Below are 19,824 nucleotides of genomic sequence, written 5' to 3' on the forward strand. Positions count from 1 at the left end.
CAATGAGTCACCCATAGCAGTGAGGGTGACCTCCCTGTGACACCCGCCCACTGTGGCCTGGGCGCCGAGCCTGGGGGATGTGGGCAGCACGGATGGAGACAGCAGCCTGGGCAGGATGGCCAGGGGGCTTGGGAGGCCGGGCCCACGTATACTCACATGCACAGCCATCTCATCACACACACATGCAGATTCATTCTGACACCAACACAGGCTTACATAAACACTCCCATAGTGATTGCAGACATGCACCCAAGACAACACAAAGAAACAAGTACTTGATCCCAGTGTGCCACTCCAAAGCCGGGCATACCTCCGTGGGTGTGTCACGTGCAAGCACGCACGTGCACACTCGCACACAGACACACATGCACGTCTCATGAGAACCCCACATCTGTGGGGTTCCTCAGGTCTGAATGGGTACATGAGTATAGGAATGTGTAAGAGGGGCTGTTTTGCTGGTGCCATCCTGGGCCTGGCCTAATTACCCTGTCCAGGAGGGTAATTACTGCTGGGACACCTCCCCCAGGCTGGCCCACAGGACCCTGAGGGAGGAGAGCTGAGCCCAGGCCTGGTCCTCTGCAGAGAGATGTTGGGGAAGGGGTGGACTCCAGGTGGAACTGGGAAGTTATCATGGCTTGTTGGGGGGAGACTGAGGCAGAGCTGTTAAGATTTATGGGGGAAGCATAGATGGGGCATCAGGAAGAGGAGAGGCTGAGGACCCAAACCAGCCCCTACCTCCAGGCCTGCTCCCCACTTGTTAGGCCTCAACACCCCTCCCCTCTAAGACCTTGCCAGTAACTAATTCCCTCACTCCCAGCCCTGACCTCAGCTCCTCCTCCCAGAGAATGCAGGTGTCTACCACTGGCAGGCCCTACTTTAGACAGTTTTTAAAGACTTTTCCTGTTTCTTCCAGCAAGACTGTTTTTGGGGGAATACTTATCCCTCCTCTGAGACCTCCTGCCCCCGGCTCACATCCCTCAAAAGCCCCTGCTGCAGGCCCTGGCTCCCTCTCAGGACCCAGCACTTTCCTAGAGGCCTATGTCATCCAGGACCCCAGCATCACCCCACGCCTTAGGCCTCAACACCAACCCAAAGCTGTAAAGTCCAGGCTTCCATGCAGCCCTCCCAACTCTGGCCCCAGCACTCCAGCCTCCCAAGCCCCCTGAAGCCCCTGGGGCCCCAGGCCCTCAGGCTCTGCTCTCTCAACCCACGACCCCCAGGGCCACGTGGCCTACGTGGCTTACGCTGCCATGTACCCCGCATTTGTCCAGGTGCCTGCCTTCCCCGCTCCCCCTGCCCATGCCCCCGGCCCTCACCCACGCGGAAGCCGGAGCCCGTGAGCGTATCGGTGCTGTGGCCGTTCTCTCCGATGAGCGTCATGTTGGAGCCCTGCTGACAACTGTCCCGACACTGGCCCTTGAGACAGGTCCGCTTGCAGATCACCGGCGCAAAGACCACCTTGAAGCGCTCGCGGGCCAGCGCCCCGCCCCCGCCAGCGCCCCTCTCGCCCGCCGGCCCCCCCTCGGCCCCGCCGCCCGGGCCCAGCAGCAGTAGCAGCAGCAGCAGCAGCAGCAGCGCCAGCAGCCCCGCCGCCCCGGCCCCACGCATCTCAGGGGCCAGGCCGCCAGCAGCCCCACGGGGCCCGGGCATCCGGGGCCGCAGAACCCGGGGGGCGCGCCCGGGCAGGGGCGATGGTCCCGGCGCCCGAGGGGAACAGCAAGCCGGGAGCCCCGGGAGAGGAGTAGAGAGGGCAGCGAGGGAGAGGATGGGAGGAAGCGCGCGGGGAGGGGACAGCAGGCGCGGGCGCGGGCGCGGGCCCAGTGAGAGGCAAAGAGATGGAGGCTGGACTGCGGGGAGCCCAGAAACTTCCACCGCCCCGGGAAGGAGCCCAGCCACGAGCCGGGGCCGAGGGCCTGCGGAGGCCCCAACCTGAGGCCGGAGCGAGGAGGCCGGAGCAAGTTGAAGCGGAGAGGAGGAGCGAGGGGAGAGGAAGGCCGGGCGGCCGGCCCGCTCCGCGCCTCCCCCGGCCGGGCTGGGCTCCCGCGGCCGCCGGGAAGAAGGGAGCGCGCGGGGCGGACTCAGGGAGAAGTGAGCAGTTGTTTTCCCTGGCTGGAGCACGGCGCGGCGGCGGCGAGGGGGGCTGGGATGCTGGCCCCGAGCCAGGGAGACAGTTTTTTTCTGTTTAAAGCGTCGTCGCTGCCGCCTGGGGGAGCGAGGGTGTGCGGGCGGGTGGAGGCTGGGGGGCGGTCCCCGCCCCAGATGCCCGCCCCGCCGGAACCCGCCGCCGCCGCCGCGCTGGGCCCGCTCCAGAGAGCCCTCACCTGGGACCGCTGGCCGCCCCGCCGGATTCCTCCGGGCGGGGCTGGAAGGCCCGCGCCCACCTCCGCCCGGCAGCATCAAAGTGGGAAACCGAGGCTGGGGTAGGAAGACGGGCCTTGCCCCAGGATCGCGCGGATAGTGGGAGCAGGTGGGGCTAGAACCGACGCCCCTCAGCCCTGGCGCAGCCTCCCTTGCACATGTGGGGGTCTCACCACCCCGAAGTCACTTCTTATTAGTACTGGTCCACTCCCCCTGGAGGAGAGGACTCGAGGAGGGGGCACCCCTTAGCCAGGGCCCCAGCGGGGTCCCAGGAAGAAGCCCTTGGGGTCCAGAAAAGGAGCAGATGGAACAAAGCTTGAAATCCAGGTTCCCTGCCAACCCCCCTCTAAATGGCTTCCTGATGCCCACCCTGCCCCCGCCCCTTCGCCTTGTCTGGCCGGGCTGGTGGGGCTGGCTCTGGGCCTCAGACACTCTGGAATCGCCAAGGTCTGAGCTCAGGGCCTGGCCCCCTTCCCAGGCTAACAGCCGGGAGGAGGAGGGTGATGCTTGAGGGCCCCAGGGCTGGGGAGGGGCACAGCAGGGCCCCAGGGCAGGGGTTGGCAGGGGCTGGGGGGGGGGTGGGCCTTGAGTTTGGTCAGGGCTGGAGAGGAGCCAGGCCTGTCCGTCAGCTAGTCTGGAAGGGAGGCCCTTGAGGGCTGCAGTGCCCTGGGGCCCAGGCCATATCCCGGGCACCTAGCCAGGAGACCCCAGGATTCAGTCTCTGGCTCACAGAATTCAGCAGGGGGTAGGTGTGACCAGGGCGCATCCAGAGTGGGACACAGCCAAGTCAGGGTGACACTCTCTCTCCGAGGGGAACGGGGGCTGCAGGCTGACTGAGGGAAAGCAGGTTCAGGGACTTGCCTCCAGGCACACCATGCAAGGAACTCATGGTTTTCACTTTGAGGGTGGGCTCATTTGGGGGAACTGAGGGAGACTCTTTGGTGGACCCCTGCCCGAATTGCTCAGTGGGCTCAGACCCTGTTCACAGGTATTGCAGAGGTAGGATGGGGGCAATCCCATGTCCCCAGGGGGGCTGGGAGGGTGTGTAAGGGCTGCCTGCACACTCCCTCGGGGCTCTGGTCCCACACTGAGGCAGGGAGTAGTACTGAGTGCTCACCACTTGCCACGTGTAGGGCTGAGCATTTTCTAGTCATTTTTCCCCCATACTCATCTGAACCTGGCCCTTGGAACACAGCATAAACAGACCAGGGTTAGAGTCCTAATCTCTCTGAGTCTCAGTTTTCTCACCTGTAAAATGGGGATCTATTCACTCAACAGACTAGGAACCTCCCGCGTGCTCCTGCTAACAAGTGGAACGAATCTCTGCCCTGCCGGGGCTTCTGTACTAGAGGAGACAGACATCTGACAAATCAATTCATACGTGGCTGAGGCTGGGACAGAGGCCGGTGCTGGAACAGAGACGACGAAGGAGCTGGGAACAAGAGAGGTGGTGGGACCTGGAGGTCCAGGAAGCCCTTCTGACAAAGGGACTTTTTTTTTTTTTTTTTTTTTTTTTTTGCGGTACGCGGGCCTCTCACTGTTGTGGCCTCTCCTGTTGCGGAGCACAGGCTCCGGACGCGCAGGCTCAGAAGCCATGGCTCACGGGCCCAGCCGCTCCGCGGCATGTGGGATCCTCCCGGACCGTGGCACGAACCCGTGTCCCCTGCATCGGCAGGCGGACTCTCAACCACTGTGCCACCAGGGAAGCCCGAAGGGACTTTTGAGCCAGGAGCTGGAGAAGGAGCAGGAGTTAACAGCCAGGCGGTGGGGAGAGCCTGTAGGACGCCCGAGGAGTCGAGGGGCCTGTGTTAAGGAGACAATTTACACAGGGGCATGCGGGGTGAAGGGTAGGAAAGAGATTCATTTCTTCTAGGAGCTGAGAGAAGGCCAGCGGAGCAACGGGGTGGGGAGGTGGAGAGAGGGCATCCGGAGGCGGAGGCGGGAGGCCACGGTGAGGAATCTGAGTTTTATTTTCATTGCCATGGGGCTGTATCAGAGCAAGAGGGGGTGCTGATGCCATCGTCCCAGAAGAGAGGACTCGGCTTGGACGCAGTGGAGATGTGTTTGGGGAGTGGAATCTAGAGACTAGGTAAAGTGGAGGGTGCACAAGAGGCGGGTGGTGTGAATGGCTCCCAGGTGTTTGGCCTGAGCCCCTGGGTGGGTGAGGAAGGCGGCAGAAGAGAGGGAGACCTGGGGGAGAGTGTGGGGCTCTGTTTGCAACTTGCCAAGTTTGAGATGCTTGTGTCATCCACGTGGAGATGTCTCAATCCAGGGGTCTGGAGCTCAAACAGAATGTCTGCCCTGGAGACACAGACTTGGGGTCCTCCGCCTACAGGGGCATTTATGGCCATGGGAAAGGGTGGGCTCGCCTGGGGAGAGAAGAGGGCCCAAGGCGAACCAGGGAGGTCACGACTCCCAGATCAGAAAGAAGAGGCAGCGTCAAAAGTGACTTAGAAGGAGCAGCTGGAGGGAGCAGAGAGGAAAACCCAGAGTGTGATGCAGGAAGAGCCCAGAGGAGCGAGTGTTTTGGGAGGAGGGCACGGCCAAGGCTGTCTGATGCTGCTGAGAGTAGGATGGGGGGAAGGCAGCCCTTGTTGGGGGGCTGTTGAGGGGACTGAGCCACCGGGAGCCGTGAGGGCAAGCGGCACACAGTGAGTGCTCCATGAGTTTACCTGCTGTCGGTGCCAAACTCCTCAGCTCATCAGGAACCCAGCAGTGGGCACCCTCCCGCGGGTGACGAACATTAACCTAAGTCTGCAGCCACCGGAGCTGGAGCCGGAAGGGGGGCTGCCCTGGGGAGCGGCGGCCTTCAGCACAATCCGGTGGGACCTGTCCTCGTGCAGCCTGCGGGGAGGGAGCTGCGGAAATAAATATTACCCCCGGTCTCTTCCTGTCCAGCTGGGCCCCCCAGGGGCCGAACCCCAAAGGAAGCCTGCGGGCAGGGGGTGCTGGGGAGGGAACACAGCAGGCAAGGTGAGCCTCGAGGCATGAGGCAGGGCGGACAAGGATGCAGAGTGGATCTGCAGGGCTACTGCGACAGTCCAACGCAGGTAGTGTCCATGGCCTGTGCAACTTTTCTCTCCGCATCTCCTGTGTCACCACACCCAGCCACCCCATCTTCCTTGAATCGACTAGCATGCCTCCTAGATGTAAGTTCTCCTGCAAGTCCAAGGAGACCATGACCTCTGTGGTCAGTCCAGATCACTTCTGTTGCCTAACGGGTCTCCCCACTGCCATTTCTGCCTGGCCCTGTCCTTCCTCCACCTGGTGCCAGAGTCACCTCTTAAAACCTAATTCCAGGGCCTCCCTGGTGGCACAGGGGTTAAGAATCCACCTGCCAATGCAGGGGACACGGGTTTGAGCCCTGGTCCGGGAAGATCCCACATGCCGCGGAGCAACTAAGCCCGTGCGCCACAACTACTGAGCCTGCGCACCTAGAGCCCGTGCTCCGCAGCAAGAGAAGCCACTGCAATGAGAAACCCGCGCAGCACAACGAAGGGTAGACCCCGCTCGCTGCAACTAGAGAAGGCCTGCGTGCAGCAACAAAGACCCAATGCAGCCAAAAATAAAAACAAACAAACAAACAACCTCCCCTTAATTCCAGGGACTTCTCTGGTGGGGCAGTGGTTAAGACTCCGCACTCTCAATGCAGGGGGCCTGGGTTCGATCCCTGTTCAGGGAACTAGATTTCACATGCCACAACCAAGGAGCCCACCTGCTGCAACTACGAGCCAGCGCAACCAAATAAATAAATTAATTAATTTTTAAAAAACCAACAAAAACCTAATTCCAACCATGATCCTTCTTGGCTTAAAAAACCTCCAACAATTAATTTAAAAACAAAACAAAACAACAACAACAAAACCGTCCAGCAGCTTCTGTCTGCTCACCTGGGCCTGCAAGGTCCTCGGCGTGGCCTGATCCTTCATGTCTTGGGGTCCTGCCTCCAGAAGGCATTTCTCTAAAACAGCCGTCCCCGGCCCTTTGGGTCACATCCCCGCTTTGTCTCCTGCTGGTCTTCAGCACAGCCTGAAACATTCTTCTTTGTGGGCTTGGTTACTTACGGTGCGTCTCACCGCCCTCTCAGGGAGGTACAACCTTGCCTCCAGATCCTAGTACAGGGCCTGGCAGGCAGAGGGTGCTGAAGTTGGCTGATTGACTGAATGGACTGAGACCACGGAACTCTGAAAGACGGAACAATTAGACTTGCATCATCTGGTGAGTAAGATGTGGGGATTGAACTTAAGCCGGCCTGATCCAAAACCTACACAGTGCTCCTGGGAGGGAGGAATGAGCGGGGTCCCACAAATGTCCTAAAGATAGGAGGGCAATGAGGGGCTTTGCTAGAATGTGGCAAGGAAGAGCCCTGGGACCCCAGCCCTGGGGAATGATCAGACTGCTTAAATGTTAGGGAAGGGTTCCTTTGTGCAGAGGGGTTCTTGAGGCTCAGAGATGGCAAGGGACTTGGCCAAGGTTTCATGGCTGGTTAACGGCAGAGCCAGAACCCAAACCCAGGGTTCCCAATGCCCCCTTAGGGGAACTGGCTGGACGAGGCAGCAGCAGCCTGCGTGAGGGAAGTTTCATTTCAGGAGGCAGCATAACACGGTGGTGGTTTTCTGGCATTCGATCTTCCGCACCAGCTGTGTGCATCGGGGAAATTCTTCAGCTCCTCTAGGCCTCCTTTCCTCATTTTTAGACAATGAAGCAAAGGAGCTGACATTCATGAAGCCTTGTTGGATGCTGGGCACATGGTAAGTCCTCAGTATATGTTAGCTCTTTTCATCATTATCTGGGTCTGGGGTCCACAGTGGGCTGTGGGTGGGAGCTGGCTGCCTGGGGGGAGGGGGAGAATAACATTGAAAGAGGGCTGACCATGCGCCAGGCTCTGTGTCACCTCTCTGAGTTCTGAATGTCTTCGGGAAGCTTCTAGACTCTGAAGAAAGAAATGGCTCTAAGGGTTGTAGGTTCTAAAGATGACGGTTGGAAGTTTCAGAAGCCTGGAGGGGACCATTCTGCCCTGAAGCATGTCTCTCCAAAGACACTTTACGGAAACTGTCACTGAGCCCCTCTGTTGTGCCCCTGCTGTGATGAAGGGCACTGAGAGATGGGATTGGAAAACACAATGAACCAGTCTTCATGCTTGATCAGTCAGAGAGGATCTTCAGCCCTGCCCCTCGTCTCCACCTTCCGAACCCAGGAAAAGTCCACTGGTGAGAATCCAGCTCTGGACGTGCGCTGACCAGATGGGGTCACAGCCCTGCCACATCCCAGCAGGGTGACTGTGACTAAATCTCTTAATCTGTCCAGGCTTCAGCTTCTCCATCTGCACATTGAGAGACATAACTCGCAGACTTGTCCTGAGGATTAAAGGAGATAATTCAAGCTCTTAGTATAGTGCCCGGCCCCAAGAAAAAATACACCAAAAGTTGAGTATTATTATTTTTTTGTTGCTGTTTCTTTTTTTTTTTTTTTTTGCGGTACGCGGGCCTCTCACTGTTGTGGCCTCTCCCGTTGCGGAGCAACAGGCTCCGGACGCGCAGGCTCAGCGGCCATGGCTCACGGGCACAGCCGCTCCGCGGCATGTGGGATCTTCCCGGACCGGGGCACGAACCCGTGTCCCCTGCATCGGCAGGCGGACTCTCAACCACTGCGCCACCAGGGAAGCCCGAGTATTATTATTTTTGCTACTGTATCATCTAGTCCTTTCTTGTTTCCCAGAAACGTCAGGTCAATTCACATTGCAGTAAAAGACAAGAAGAAAAGTCGACCCCTTCCGGAGGCCTGTTGCCGTGATGATAAAATAATGCCAGTTACGATTTTCAGAGCCTCGGCTACACAGCATAGGCCACTCGTTGTCATGTGAACCTGACCCACCAGATGAGGCAGTCAAGTGGGACCTGTAACTGAGCTGTGTGTGAATATGCTGCCGTGGGGTGTGCTGTTACTCAGGGACAGGCCTAACTACTGACACATCCACTGTGCCACAGGTAGGGACAGATGTTGGGCTGGTTCACATGAGGGTAGGGAAGGGTCCCACACTTCCGAAACAGCTAGTCTACCCACCGTTACTGGTCTGAATGGGCTTTACCACCAGCACTTCTGAGACCTTCTATGTGCTTGCTCCCTTGTCAAGGACTATGATGGGTCTGAGGTTTTTTGTTTAATTTTTTATGTATTTATTTTATTTATTTGGTTGCGCCAGGTCTTAGTTGCAGCAGGCAGGCTCCTTAGTTGTGGCTTGTGGGCTCCTTAGTTGCAGCATGGGAACTCTTAGTTGCGACATGCATGTGGGATCTAGTTCCCCGACCAGCGATCGAACCCGGGCCCCCTGCATTAGGAGTGTGGAGTCTTTTTTTTTTTTTTAATTAATTAATTTTGGCTGCGTTGGATCTTCGTTGCTGTGCACGGGCTTTCTCAGTTGCAGCAAGCGGGGACTACTCTTCGTTGCGGTGCGCTGACTTCTCATTGCAGTGGCTTCTCTTTGTTGCGGAGCACAGGCTCTAGGCGCATAGGCTTCAGTAGTTGAGGCATACGGGCTCAGTAGTTGTGGCGCAGGGGCTTAGTTGCTCCGCGGCATGTGGGATCTTCCTGGACCAGGGCTCGAACCTGTATCCCCTGCATTGACAGGTGTATTCTTAACCACTGCGCCACCAGGGAAGTCCCGGGTCTGAGGTTTTACCTTACTTGCAAACACAAGTGAGCCTACCACAGGTTCGTGCATGCTGGCAGAAGACAGGAGATTCCTGGGTCAGAGACAAAGGACCATTATTCATGGCACAGTAAATAGCATGATCATCAGCATATTAACATCAGTCCTCTTGTCCCCAGGTCCCGTGGGGGTGGCACCAATGACCTAGATAGACTCCTGCACACAGTGGACTGTGGTATGGGAGAGGACGCTAAACTTAAGAACGCAAGTCTTTTCTAATGACTGCCCTTTGCACTGGAGGGAGATTCTGTCTCCATCTTCCATGGCTATTCACTGTACCAACATCCTTGAGAAGAGAGTCCAGGACAAAGGCAGTCACTTGCCTTGCTTGCAAAATGCGCAGAAACTCAAGAGATCCCTGGAGAATTGTCTTACAGTAATATCCACCCCTCATTTCTACACTGTCTTGGCTTTGGGCGAATTTTCCCATGAGTTCACCACTCTGTTGGCAAATCTGATCGACAGAGGCTAGGACCAAATCTGTTCAATTTGTGTCATACAGCATTTAATTAAAGCTACTACCAACAGAACTACAAGCAGCAGGATGAAGCCAACTTGCAGTACTGACCTCATCCATGCCTCCCAGATGAACAAATCCATAAAGCATCATATCTACCTTAGGAAGCCAGGTGGCTCGCTCCTTAGTTCTCTGCATCAACCTTTCCACCTTGGCCCAGAAGGCATTCAGGAGAGCCTCAGTTCACTGACCAAGGTTGCTATGGATGATGGATTTCTCCTGTACTTCTTCCTTGCAGACTAGAGTCTGTGCAATCAATATATCTGCTGTACCTGGATTAATGCTTCCAGCCATGAGTAAGAAGGTCCTTTTTCTCTGACCCAGGAGTCTCCTATCTTCTGCCAGCATGCATGAACCTGTGGCAGGCTCATGTGTTAGTTTGCAAGTAGGCTAAAGTCAAGGATAAATTTCAAGTCACTCTGTTTTCTGGAGAGAGACAAGTTAATGTGTGACTTCCACGTCAATCATGCAGTCTCAAGGGTACTAGTGGTGCTTCTGGGAAAAAACATGGCACCCCCAAGTGGGACTTACATCAGCTAGAGGGGGCCCAGGTTGACAGTGCCTCCCTTCAAGTCCATAGGCCTTAGGGCTTCCAGCCCAATCCAAATAATTAAGTCTAGTCCTTGTTTTTGGAGGGCTTGGCTAAGGGCAGTTAGTCCTGTTTGCCCATGCCACCAGCCAGATGCCATTCATCTACTCCATGGCATGATTGAGTGGTGATAGCTTCAGGATTGGGCCTGGGATCTGTATCTGGAGGTGATGTTGTGGACAGGTATTTTATGTAGGAGGTACAGGAGCTGAGGCTACCCGCTGCTGCTTCCAATCTCTTGGTAAGGTTAAGCAGAATGGCAATCAAATCCAGGTCAGAACTGTCTGTCTAGTGGAGCACGGCAGACTCAGCAGTCAGTTAAATTTAAGTCACTTGAAATAGTTTGGGCGAGTTGGACCAAGATGTTGTCCTCAGTGAAGAAGGCTCCAGGTGGTTTGGAAAGACAAAGACTGTAAGTGTCTTTCTTTCCCCCATTTCTCCCAGGGTCTGAGGTGTCCCCTCCCCAAGTGCCAAGGTTGTTATTCTCCCTCCAGTGTCACAAAATCGATGTGTTCTATTCTAGTAGTTAGAACTTCACCTTTTTTCCAATCACCTCCTACTTACACTTTTCATCTGGAAGGGTCAGGTGCAAGAAGGACAAGGACATTTTTATAAAACATACAGGAGCCCACTATGTCCCCCACTCTACATGTAGGCCACTGTTCGGGGACTCAGAGAGAGAGGTGTGCGTGCCAAGCACTCCAGGTGTTCTCATGATCTAGGACCGTGTCAGTCAAATAAGAGAATCCAGGTGGTTGAGAATCCCCTAGGCCCTTTCCGACTGGGCTATCTCCCGGAGTTGCACCAATCAGGCTGACCTGGGGTTGCTGTTAAGGGAAAGAGAGAAGCATTATGTCCAGGAATGGTGAACGTGGAACCCTAAATTTTCAAAACTGGTCTACATAAACCGCACCCCTCTCATCTCAATCATTATGAAGGACATGGCCTAGATGAGATGGTCCCATCCTGGGGACAGCCACATTCAGTTATTGAACTGCTGTACTAAGGTGTGTGGACCAGGAGGGAGAGCCAGAAATCTCTTTGAGCTAATTTTTGAGGAGCTATTTCAGTGCTCAACAGTACCACATGCTTGTGGATGACAGGGAGGATAGAAGGATCACCAAATACCTAGACTATCTACCCATTGTTGAGTGGCCTGAGATGAAAGGTGCACCATTGTTAGACTTCAATTGGTCCAGAAAGCCAAAAACAATTACACAGATTCATCTCAAGAACCACAATGGGGTGACCAAAGTTGGCTGATTGGCCTGAAACAGTACCACTGTAACCTGAAAAAGTGTGAGACACCATCCATAGCCCCAGGAAGGAGTCAAAGGTCCCATGCATTCAATCTCTCAGGAGTGGGCAGGGGCAATGCCACATACACTGTAGCCTCTTCACAGGACAAACAGATGAACTTTTGACCGGGATCACAAATCTGGCACGGAGTGGTGGCTTCTGCATGGGCAGCATAGAGTCCTTCACTTTGTGCCCACTCTGTGATGGTGGACATGTTGCCATATCTGGTATCGTGATGGGTCCAGGCAGAAATGGAGACAATCTGGGCAGTGCAGGCTCGAACAACAGCTTGATTCATGTCGGTCTCATCAGAGAATGGGCCTTTAGCATGGGCATCTGCATAAGTGATCTAGAGAGTCTGATCAGCCACGATTTGTTTCCACAGTTAGCTGAGAACATTGCCGTCCAAAGCCCTCTATTAGGCGGCAGGGTCCTGACATTATCTATCTCACATGTGGGGACTCCTTGACTCAGCAACCACAGCAACATTGCTTTCCAGCTGGAGCGGCAAGGTTCACACCCTTTGGCTGACCTGGGCTTGAGTTGGTCAGTCTTGCTAATGGTTTGGCAATTTTGTTGATCTTCTAAAGAACTGACTTGTAGGTGAGTTGATTTTCTCTAATCTATTCTAGTCTTCCTTCTGCTTGCTTTGGGTTTAGTTTGCTGTTTTTTCTAGTTTCTTAAGGTGGAAGATTAGGTTACTGAATCAAGACTTTTTTTTTCTTTTAAATATAAGAATATACAACTATAAATTGCCCTCTAAGCACTGCTTTGGCTGTATCTCACAAGTGTTGTTATGCTGTGTTTTCATTAATCTCCAAGCAGTTTCTAATTTCCCATGTGTTTTCTTCTATGACCCATTAGTTATTTAAGAGGGTGTTGTCTAATTTCCACATATTTGTGAATTTCCCAAATTTCCTTCTTTTACTGATTGCTAATTTCATTCCACTGTGATCTGAGAACATACTTTGTATTATTTCACCCCTTTTAAGTGTATTGAGACTTGCTTTATGGCCTAACATATGGTCTGTTCTGGAGCATGTATATTTGAGAAGAATATGACCTGCTGTTGTTGGGTGGAGCATTCTATAGATGTCTGTCAGGACTTGGGCTTGACTTGCACAGCCGTGACTTTTATTAAAAGGAGACTACCTTGATAGAGGGTATTTCTGTCCCCCTGTCATAATAATGTCTCATTTTTGCCTTGTTTTAACAGAAGGGCTAGGAGTGTTTTCTAGGGCAGTGGAGCTGATCACAAGAATTTATCTAGATTTCTTTGGGGCACCTGTAGCAGTACTGTAAGCCTAAAGTAAGACAATAGGAGCCCAAAGAGTAATAAATGCCTCATCTATGGTTTCCTATGGGAGTTTGTCTCAAGGAAATTTCCCGGAAGAGGGATAAAGCTCCCTTATAGCAGCCAAGACCCATTAGGGGGGAAAAGCTGAGACCTTTTACTGTCATCTCAGAATAGATATAAGATTCACATGATAGCCTGTAGAAAGGGCTGAGCTGTAAGATGACTCAGCTGTTGCCATTCTTCCTTACCAAGCATCCCATGCCCTGCCCCTCCTCTCCCAAGTGAGCCAGCAAAGTTCTAATGATTCATCTATTTTTTTGTCCATAGCAGTAATGAATTTCCCTCCATTCATGTTTAATATGTGTGTGCATCTCTGTAAATACTGCCTGAAAGGAGGTGGAAACTTCTGTACTCCCAGGATGAGTCTTTTTTTTTTTCTTTTTTTGGCTGCATTGGGTCTTTGTTGCTGCATGTCAGGATGAGTCATTGGTTGTTACAATGGGGCAGACCTGGACTGTGAGGCGCTACCTTTCCACTCCCAAACCCCACCCAGAAGAGAGTAGTTGTCATGAGGAATAAATGAAAGGGAGTAAATGGGAGGATGAGTGTAAGGATCTTAGTTGGTGTCAGACAGGGTAAGCTGCTGAGTGGATATGGGCCATTATGATGACACAGAAGGGTGCATCGAGGAATTCGGTGGGGGGTGGGGCGTGCTGGGAGCTGAAGATAGTAAGAACCCGAAGGGTCTGTGCATATAGGCTAGAGGCCAAGAGTGCCTAGTCATTTTGGCAGAACTGACCTGGTGTCAGGCCCTGAGTCAGGTACACTGCTGCCCAAGAGGCTGCTGGTAGATGGACAGAGTGACGTGGGGCACAGGGCTCTCCAAGGAAGCAGGAGGCAGGAAGAGTCAGAAAATGTAAGTTCCAGGGAGTCTATGTAGGAGGAAGATGGGGCAGAAGGAGGGTACTCTATCTTCAGGTAAAACTGAAAGCATGTGCTGCCAGTCAGAGAAGGAGATTGCCGATGAGATCACGGGAGTCTAAGTCCTAGCTCCTTCTCCACTGACCTGGTGTACTGCCTTGAGGCACTGCAGGCTGCACATCTGGGGACTGCTGCCTGCTCCACCTGGCTTCTTCAAACCTACAGAGAGGAGGTGTATGGAAAAAGAACAAAGAGGAAAAAAAAAAAACCCCACCAAGGCCAATGGTCAGGGAGCACTAGTAATTTTAACAGCAACGCACTCAATAAGAGCATAACGGTCACAGGCATGTGTAATAAACCCCTCATCCCCACCCTCCAGCATGTATCACTCAGTTGCGGCTGGAACCGAAACTGCGCATGCCCAGCACAGCGATTTCCAGCCCCCCACCCGCGGTCAGCTGCCTTTCGAGGGTTCAAACTTCAACAAAACAAAATGTCTTCTTAGGGGCTGACTTTGAATCAGTCCCAGGCGTTTGGGTGGGGAAGATAGCGGGTGGGCAGACTGTAACACCGAACGTGCAGAAGGGGAGGGGTCTTGAAATAAGCTGAAAGGCAGCGAGAACGATCGCCGCCTGGCCTGCCTTGCCAGTTGAAGTGAGAAGGGAAGGACTGAGGCCCGAGGAGGCTCCACGCACGCGTAAAGGGCCGTTTGTTATCAAGGGTGTTGTGATGTTGCCACTGCCCCGCCTGTCCCGGGTCCTGCCAGTGCGGAAAGGGAAACTCCAGGGGAGGCGGAGGCCAGCGGAGATTTCTCAAGCCAACCGGTCCCCTCCCTCCGCGGCGGGCAGGAAGAGCGACTCTGCGCAGCCACTTCCGGGCCCTGCGACTTTGGGCTGCATTATCACGGAGACGCCCCTCCTCAGGCCCGGCCAGTCGAAAGTTCTTGTCCACAGGCTCCCACCGAGGGGCACACCAATGGGACAGGGTCTAGTCTGCGGCAGACACGCCCCACTCTGGGCATCGCGACGTCGGAGCACACAGAGCGTCATTTCCGCCCTCATCCTCGGCCCCACACGGAGGGGGCGGAGCCAAGGGGAAGGCGCGCGGCTTGTGCGTCACTTCCGGTGAGTCTAGCGGCGACAACGGTAACATGGCCCTGAACGGCTCTGGTGAGGACTTGGGCTGCGGGGGTTTGTGGCTGCGGGTTGCGGGATGCAGCCTGCTTCGGCAAGACCCCCCGGCCCCTTGTGCCTCTCTTCCCCCAGAAGTCGACGACTTTTCCTGGGAGCCCCCGACCGAAGCGGAGACGAAGGTGCTGCAAGCGCGGCGGGAGCGGCAGGATCGCATCTCCCGGCTCATGGGCGACTACCTGCTGCGTGGTTACCGCATGCTGGGCGAGACGTGCGCGGACTGCGGGGTGAGGAGAGACTCGGGACGTGGGATCCAGGATGGGGCCGCGGACCAGGCCACACGGCGCTTGACCAGCGCTCCCCTCTGGACCCTATCGCCCGGCGTCTCACCCCTGCCCCGTGTGCTTTCTGGCCCCTAGACGATCCTCCTCCAAGACAAACAGCGGAAAATCTACTGCGTGGCTTGCCAGGAGCTCGACTCAGACGTGGACAAAGATAATCCGGGTGAGGTGTCGAGTGTGCTTGGTGAAGAAGTGTGGTGAGAGAGGCTCAGGAACAGTAGGTGGGAGGTGACAGTGGTATTTGTGGGTGAGGCGGGGGTGAGTTGCTTTTTCCTTTCAGCTCTGGAAAGGACCATTCATTCAGTAAGAGCACCAAGCACCTACCGTGTGCCAGAGATTATGGAAAGTCTGAGCTTATTAGGCATAGTTCTGATGAGAGAGATGAAGCAAGGGCATAAATAACTCTGATACAAAGAAGAAAATGGATAAATTGCCTTATACTGGGGCAGGGAAAACATCTCAACTAGAGAGAGAGCAGAACAGTAAAGAGTAGGGAAGTGGCTCAGGGCTGAGGTGAGCCAGGTATCCTGACCATTCCACTGGCTTTTTCCTCTTTTAGCTCTGAATGCCCAGGCTGCCCTCTCCCAAGCTCGGGAGCACCAGCTCGCCTCTGCTTCGGAGCCCCCCTTGGGCTCTCGGCCTGCCCCTCAGCCCCCAGTACCCCGTCCAGAGCACTGTGAGGGAGCTGCAGCAGGGCTCAAGGCAGTCCAGGGGCCGCCCCCTCCTGCTGTGCCTCCAAATGCAGATGTCGTGGTCTGCACACAAGAGGCTCTCCTGCAGAAACTGACCTGGGCCTCAGCTGAGCTGGGCTCTAGCACCTCCCTGGAGACTAGCATCCAGCTGTGTAGCCTTATCCGGGCTTGTGCTGAAGCTCTGCACAGCCTGCAGCAGCTGCGACACTAAAGAACCCCTCCTGAGAAAATCCCTGTAGAAAAACAGCTGTTCCTCTTGTGTGATTTTTTCTTTTCTTGGTTCTGAGTGTGCATGTAAGCCCCAGCTCTGCTCGTCTTTTTCCTACTTTTGGCCTCTCATGCTTTCACAGTCTGGTCTCCTTGATGCCCTGAGAGATGAGTTGGGCTTGTTTCTGCTCAGTTTCCCCACTCAAAGGATGAGGCGGGAGAGGACTATGTGATACTTTTGTTCTGATGAGGAGGCCACAGCCTCCTCAAAAGCAGAAACAGGCATCGATCTCTAAAGGAACCCTGCAACCTCCTCAGCCATCCAGTGCTCATTCCCCACCCTTGAGTGAGATTTGGGGTTCCAGTCCCCTTGGTAGCTTCCCCTCCTTCCCCCGAGCATCCCGACACCATCATCCTATCCCACCTCAGGCCCAGACCAGGTACTCAGATACTGACAGGGTGTCAGTCAATTAGGGATCAATTATGGACTTATCCTCAGTCTCCTGACCACCCCCCCCCCCACTTTTAAGATCCTTGAGAGTTATAATAAGGCAGAATAAATAATTAAAGTGTGTGTGGGGGTGGAGAACCGCGAAAGAACCGCACGCTCCGCTTTTGCCCTCTTCCCTCACCCCTTTTTCCTGCTCCCCTTCTATTGGTGGCCAATTGCCTGTTCTCTGCTCTCTGCGACCTGGGGCAACGTGGGCGCATCAGCCGTTGCCCTTTTAAGAGAGGCCCTGCCCACACGGAGGGGTGGGCAGGGGGCGGAGTCGGAGGAATCGGGTAGGAACAAAGCACTCCCTGCGGGCGGCGGCTGGGCTCGGCTGGCGGGGCCGCGGGGTGCGGGGCCTGCGGGCGGCGGCCCGGGCGGAGCGTTGGAGGGAAGGAGGCGGCATCCTTCTCTGCCGGTCCGGCCATGAATGGGCTGCCTTCGGCCGAGGCGCCAGGCGGCGCGGGCTGCGCCCTGACCGGTCTTCCGCCGTTACCGCGCGGCCTCAGCGGTCTTCTCAACGCGAGCGGGGGCTCGTGGAGGGAGCTGGAGCGCGTCTACAGCCAGCGCAGCCGCATCCACGATGAGCTGAGCCGGGCCGCCCGCGTACCGGACGGGCCCCGTAACGCCGCCGGCGCCGCCAACGCGGGAACTGCCGCGGGTCCCCCCGGCCCGCGTCGCCCTGTTAACCTCGACTCGGCGCTAGCGGCGCTGCGCAAGGAGATGGTGAGTAGCCCTGTCTCGGTCAGCTGGGCGTTGCGGGGTGATGGGGGCCGCCGCCGAGCTTGAGGGTCCTGGGGCGGGGCGGAGTACATAAGGCAGCGCGCTATCTGGGTCTAGAGGATTGGCAGAAGCCGGTTGGGTTAGAGGGGATATGGTAACAATAATTAGTTACCGTTTATGGTACAGTTACTATGTATTTTTAAATGCCTTACTAGTGTTATTTCATTCTATTCTGCTAGATAAATGTTGTCCCCATCTTGCAGATAAGGGTCAGTGGCTTGCCTAAAGATTCACAGCTTGTAGATGGCATCTGATGTCCACAAAAACCTGTGCTTGGGGGGTGGCTTCGACCCCAACCTCAGCCCACTCTCAGTCTTTTGCAGGTGGGCCTGCGGCAGCTGGACATGTCCCTGCTGTGCCAGCTGTGGGGCCTGTATGAGTCGATCCAGGACTATAAGCACCTGTGCCAAGACTTGAGCCTGTGCCAGGACCTGTCATCCTCCCTGCATTCAGACAGTTCCTACCCACCTGATGCTGGCCTCTCTGATGACGACGAGCCTCCTGATGCTAGCCTGCCCCCAGACCCGCCACCCCTCACTGTGCCCCAGACGCACAATGCCCGAGACCAGTGGCTGCAGGATGCCTTCCACATCAGCCTCTGAAGAGCTAGGGTGGGAGGGGGCATGTACCCGTGCAAAAGGCTCAGAAACTCACCCCTCAGCAAGTATTCAGACTATAGTGCCTGCTTTCCCCCATACCACCTCACCTCACAGGAGGAGGGCAAGGCCTGGGCCCCTTGGGAGCGAAACTGCCTACCTTCTCTCTCCTGTCTTGGGTTAGCTGGCACTGGGGCAGGTACCTGGGCTACAGCCTCTGCCCATGGCACTGGACCTTCACTTCTCCCACATGTGTGTACTCCAGCTTGGCCGACCTTCAGTCTGGCGGTGGGGTCCAAAGCATCTAGCACTCCCCTTGGCATCTCTGTGACTGAGATGAGTGCCTGGCTCCTATCTCTTCACCTTTTGCTGCTATTGGCAGCTGCTGGCTCAGGGGCATCCCACCTCTGGTCCCTGGGTTCCACGGCCCTAGACAAGGGCTCTCCAGGACCCATTCCTGCACCACCCACGGCCGGGAGGGCCAAGGCTCCGCGCTGGATATTTAAGTTTAGGGGCCAGCCTCCTGGGCGCATAGATAAATAAATAAATGTCTCAGCATTGTTGTGTTCTGACTGCCTGGCTCAGGGGCGGGAAGATAAGCGGTGATTCTATAAAGTGCTGCCCCGCGCTCCGCCAGCAGGTGGTGCCCGAGACCCCGAGTTGGAAGACGCTCGGCGGTGCCAGGGTGCGAACCCTCGCTCCCCGGGCAGAGTCGCCGATCTGCCGATCGTTCCAGGCTGCCCCAGCTTGGTCCCGTGGTTGGTTGTGTGAGTGTGGGCGAGTCACTTCCCCTCTCTGGCCGGAGGCCTGGAGCTCAACGCCCCTCCCCACTCGCTTTGGGCTTTCCTGGCCGGACGGGAAGGAAAGAGAAGGAGCCGCCCTTCTCGAGGAGAGAAACTTTCCACCCCGAGTGGGGGCGGGGTTGGGGCGGCACAGGAAATGGGTGGGCCTGGGCTGGCGGGCCGGGCCGAGGGGCCCTAGGCGAGAGAGGGGAGGGCGCCTCCTGGAAGGGCCTGGGACGAATGAGTGACCTATAGGCGGGAGAAAAGAGTTGCAGAGGCAGAAGGGGCGTGAAGTCGCAGTGCTCCAGGCCTCCCCAGAGGCCAGACAAGCCCCGGAGGGGAGATGGGGGCAAGCCTCTGGGCTTGGATGCATGAGACTCCCAGCGGCGTCAACACCCGCATTCTATGCCTGGCTTCACCTCAACAGCACCTGGGACCTTCAGGGTTGTATGTAAAAGGCTTTCTCTTACAGAGGAAACGGAGAACCGCGATGCTGGGTCTAGGAGCTAAACCCGGTGTCGGGTTCCCTTCCCTCCCCCAAAGAAGCCTGAACATTTGCGAATGGTGGGTGCTAAGGCTTCCACACACACGCGCAATACCCCACAGCTTCCTGAAACGAAGAGACGAGGAGAGGACCTCAAAGTTGCGCACTTAGGCTTACCGGCTGCTCATCCCCATGCCTCCTGGACACAACTCAACTGACACTCCTGGCAGATCAGACGTCCTGTTCAAACCGAGTATTTATCAAGGACCAGGCTTCTGTCCATTCGCAAACCTAGCAGAGCGTTCACACTGGCAGACGGAACAGGCTGATGTGCTGCTCTATGGCAGTTCTTGTAGCTCTGCGCCTGACACCTGCAGCGGCTTCTTACCAAGCAGGCAGCCGGGCGGGCTGGCGATAAGGGCTCTAATCTAGGTGTGAACAGAGCGGTTAACGCCCCGGGGCAGGCTTCCCAGGGGAGGGAGAGTAAACACACACACTCCCGTCCATGATAACGGATTTCATTTCATAAAACCGGCAAAATCAGCCAGGTTCTACACTAATGTTTTCCAAGGTTTCATTCTCAATGATGTTGTAAAAGATGGAACTATAATTATCCCTATTTCACTGAG

General features: G+C 55.7%; 3 protein-coding genes and 2 long non-coding RNA genes across 11 annotated transcripts in view; 3 read left to right on the forward strand and 2 right to left on the reverse strand.

Moving 5' to 3' along the window:
- LTBP3 (latent transforming growth factor beta binding protein 3) overlaps positions 1 to 2,209 on the reverse strand; it is an 18,775-nt gene extending 16,566 nt beyond the window's left edge. For 3 of the 7 annotated variants that reach the window (XM_032639961.1, XM_032639959.1, XM_032639957.1), the window contains exon 1: positions 1,317 to 2,205. In XM_032639961.1, the coding sequence (XP_032495852.1) occupies positions 1,317 to 1,650 (334 nt within the window). In that variant the 5' untranslated portion in view covers positions 1,651 to 2,205. Of the gene's footprint in view, positions 1 to 1,316 lie in introns of all 7 variants that reach the window. The other 4 variants (XM_032639962.1, XM_032639958.1, XM_032639960.1 and 1 more) reach the window with 4 other exon arrangements.
- Positions 2,210 to 6,064: 3,855 nt separating this feature from the next.
- Positions 6,065 to 7,778, forward strand: LOC116758145. The gene is made up of 3 exons (XR_004351149.1): positions 6,065 to 6,576; positions 6,948 to 7,109; positions 7,282 to 7,778. It is a non-coding gene; the product is annotated as an uncharacterized LOC116758145 (long non-coding RNA).
- Positions 7,779 to 8,914: 1,136 nt separating this feature from the next.
- Positions 8,915 to 19,558, reverse strand: LOC116758146. The gene is made up of 3 exons (XR_004351150.1): positions 19,373 to 19,558; positions 13,836 to 13,909; positions 8,915 to 8,973 (listed from the first exon to the last, which is right to left on the reverse strand). It is a non-coding gene; the product is annotated as an uncharacterized LOC116758146 (long non-coding RNA).
- On the forward strand, positions 14,811 to 16,099 carry ZNRD2 (zinc ribbon domain containing 2). Its single transcript, XM_032640864.1, has 4 exons — positions 14,811 to 14,859; positions 14,956 to 15,107; positions 15,240 to 15,324; positions 15,721 to 16,099. The coding sequence occupies exons 1-4, from the start codon at positions 14,841 to 14,843 to the stop codon at positions 16,062 to 16,064; spliced, it is 600 nt and encodes a 199-aa protein (XP_032496755.1). The 5' UTR covers positions 14,811 to 14,840; the 3' UTR covers positions 16,065 to 16,099.
- Positions 16,841 to 18,487, forward strand: FAM89B (family with sequence similarity 89 member B). The gene is made up of 2 exons (XM_032640865.1): positions 16,841 to 17,276; positions 17,657 to 18,487. Exons 1-2 carry the CDS (start codon positions 16,977 to 16,979, stop codon positions 17,933 to 17,935), a joined length of 579 nt encoding a protein of 192 aa, XP_032496756.1. The 5' UTR covers positions 16,841 to 16,976; the 3' UTR covers positions 17,936 to 18,487.
- Positions 19,559 to 19,824: the final 266 nt, after the last annotated feature.

Source organism: Phocoena sinus, chromosome 8, assembly GCF_008692025.1.
Source record: "Phocoena sinus isolate mPhoSin1 chromosome 8, mPhoSin1.pri, whole genome shotgun sequence".
Taxonomy (NCBI): domain Eukaryota; kingdom Metazoa; phylum Chordata; class Mammalia; order Artiodactyla; family Phocoenidae; genus Phocoena; species Phocoena sinus.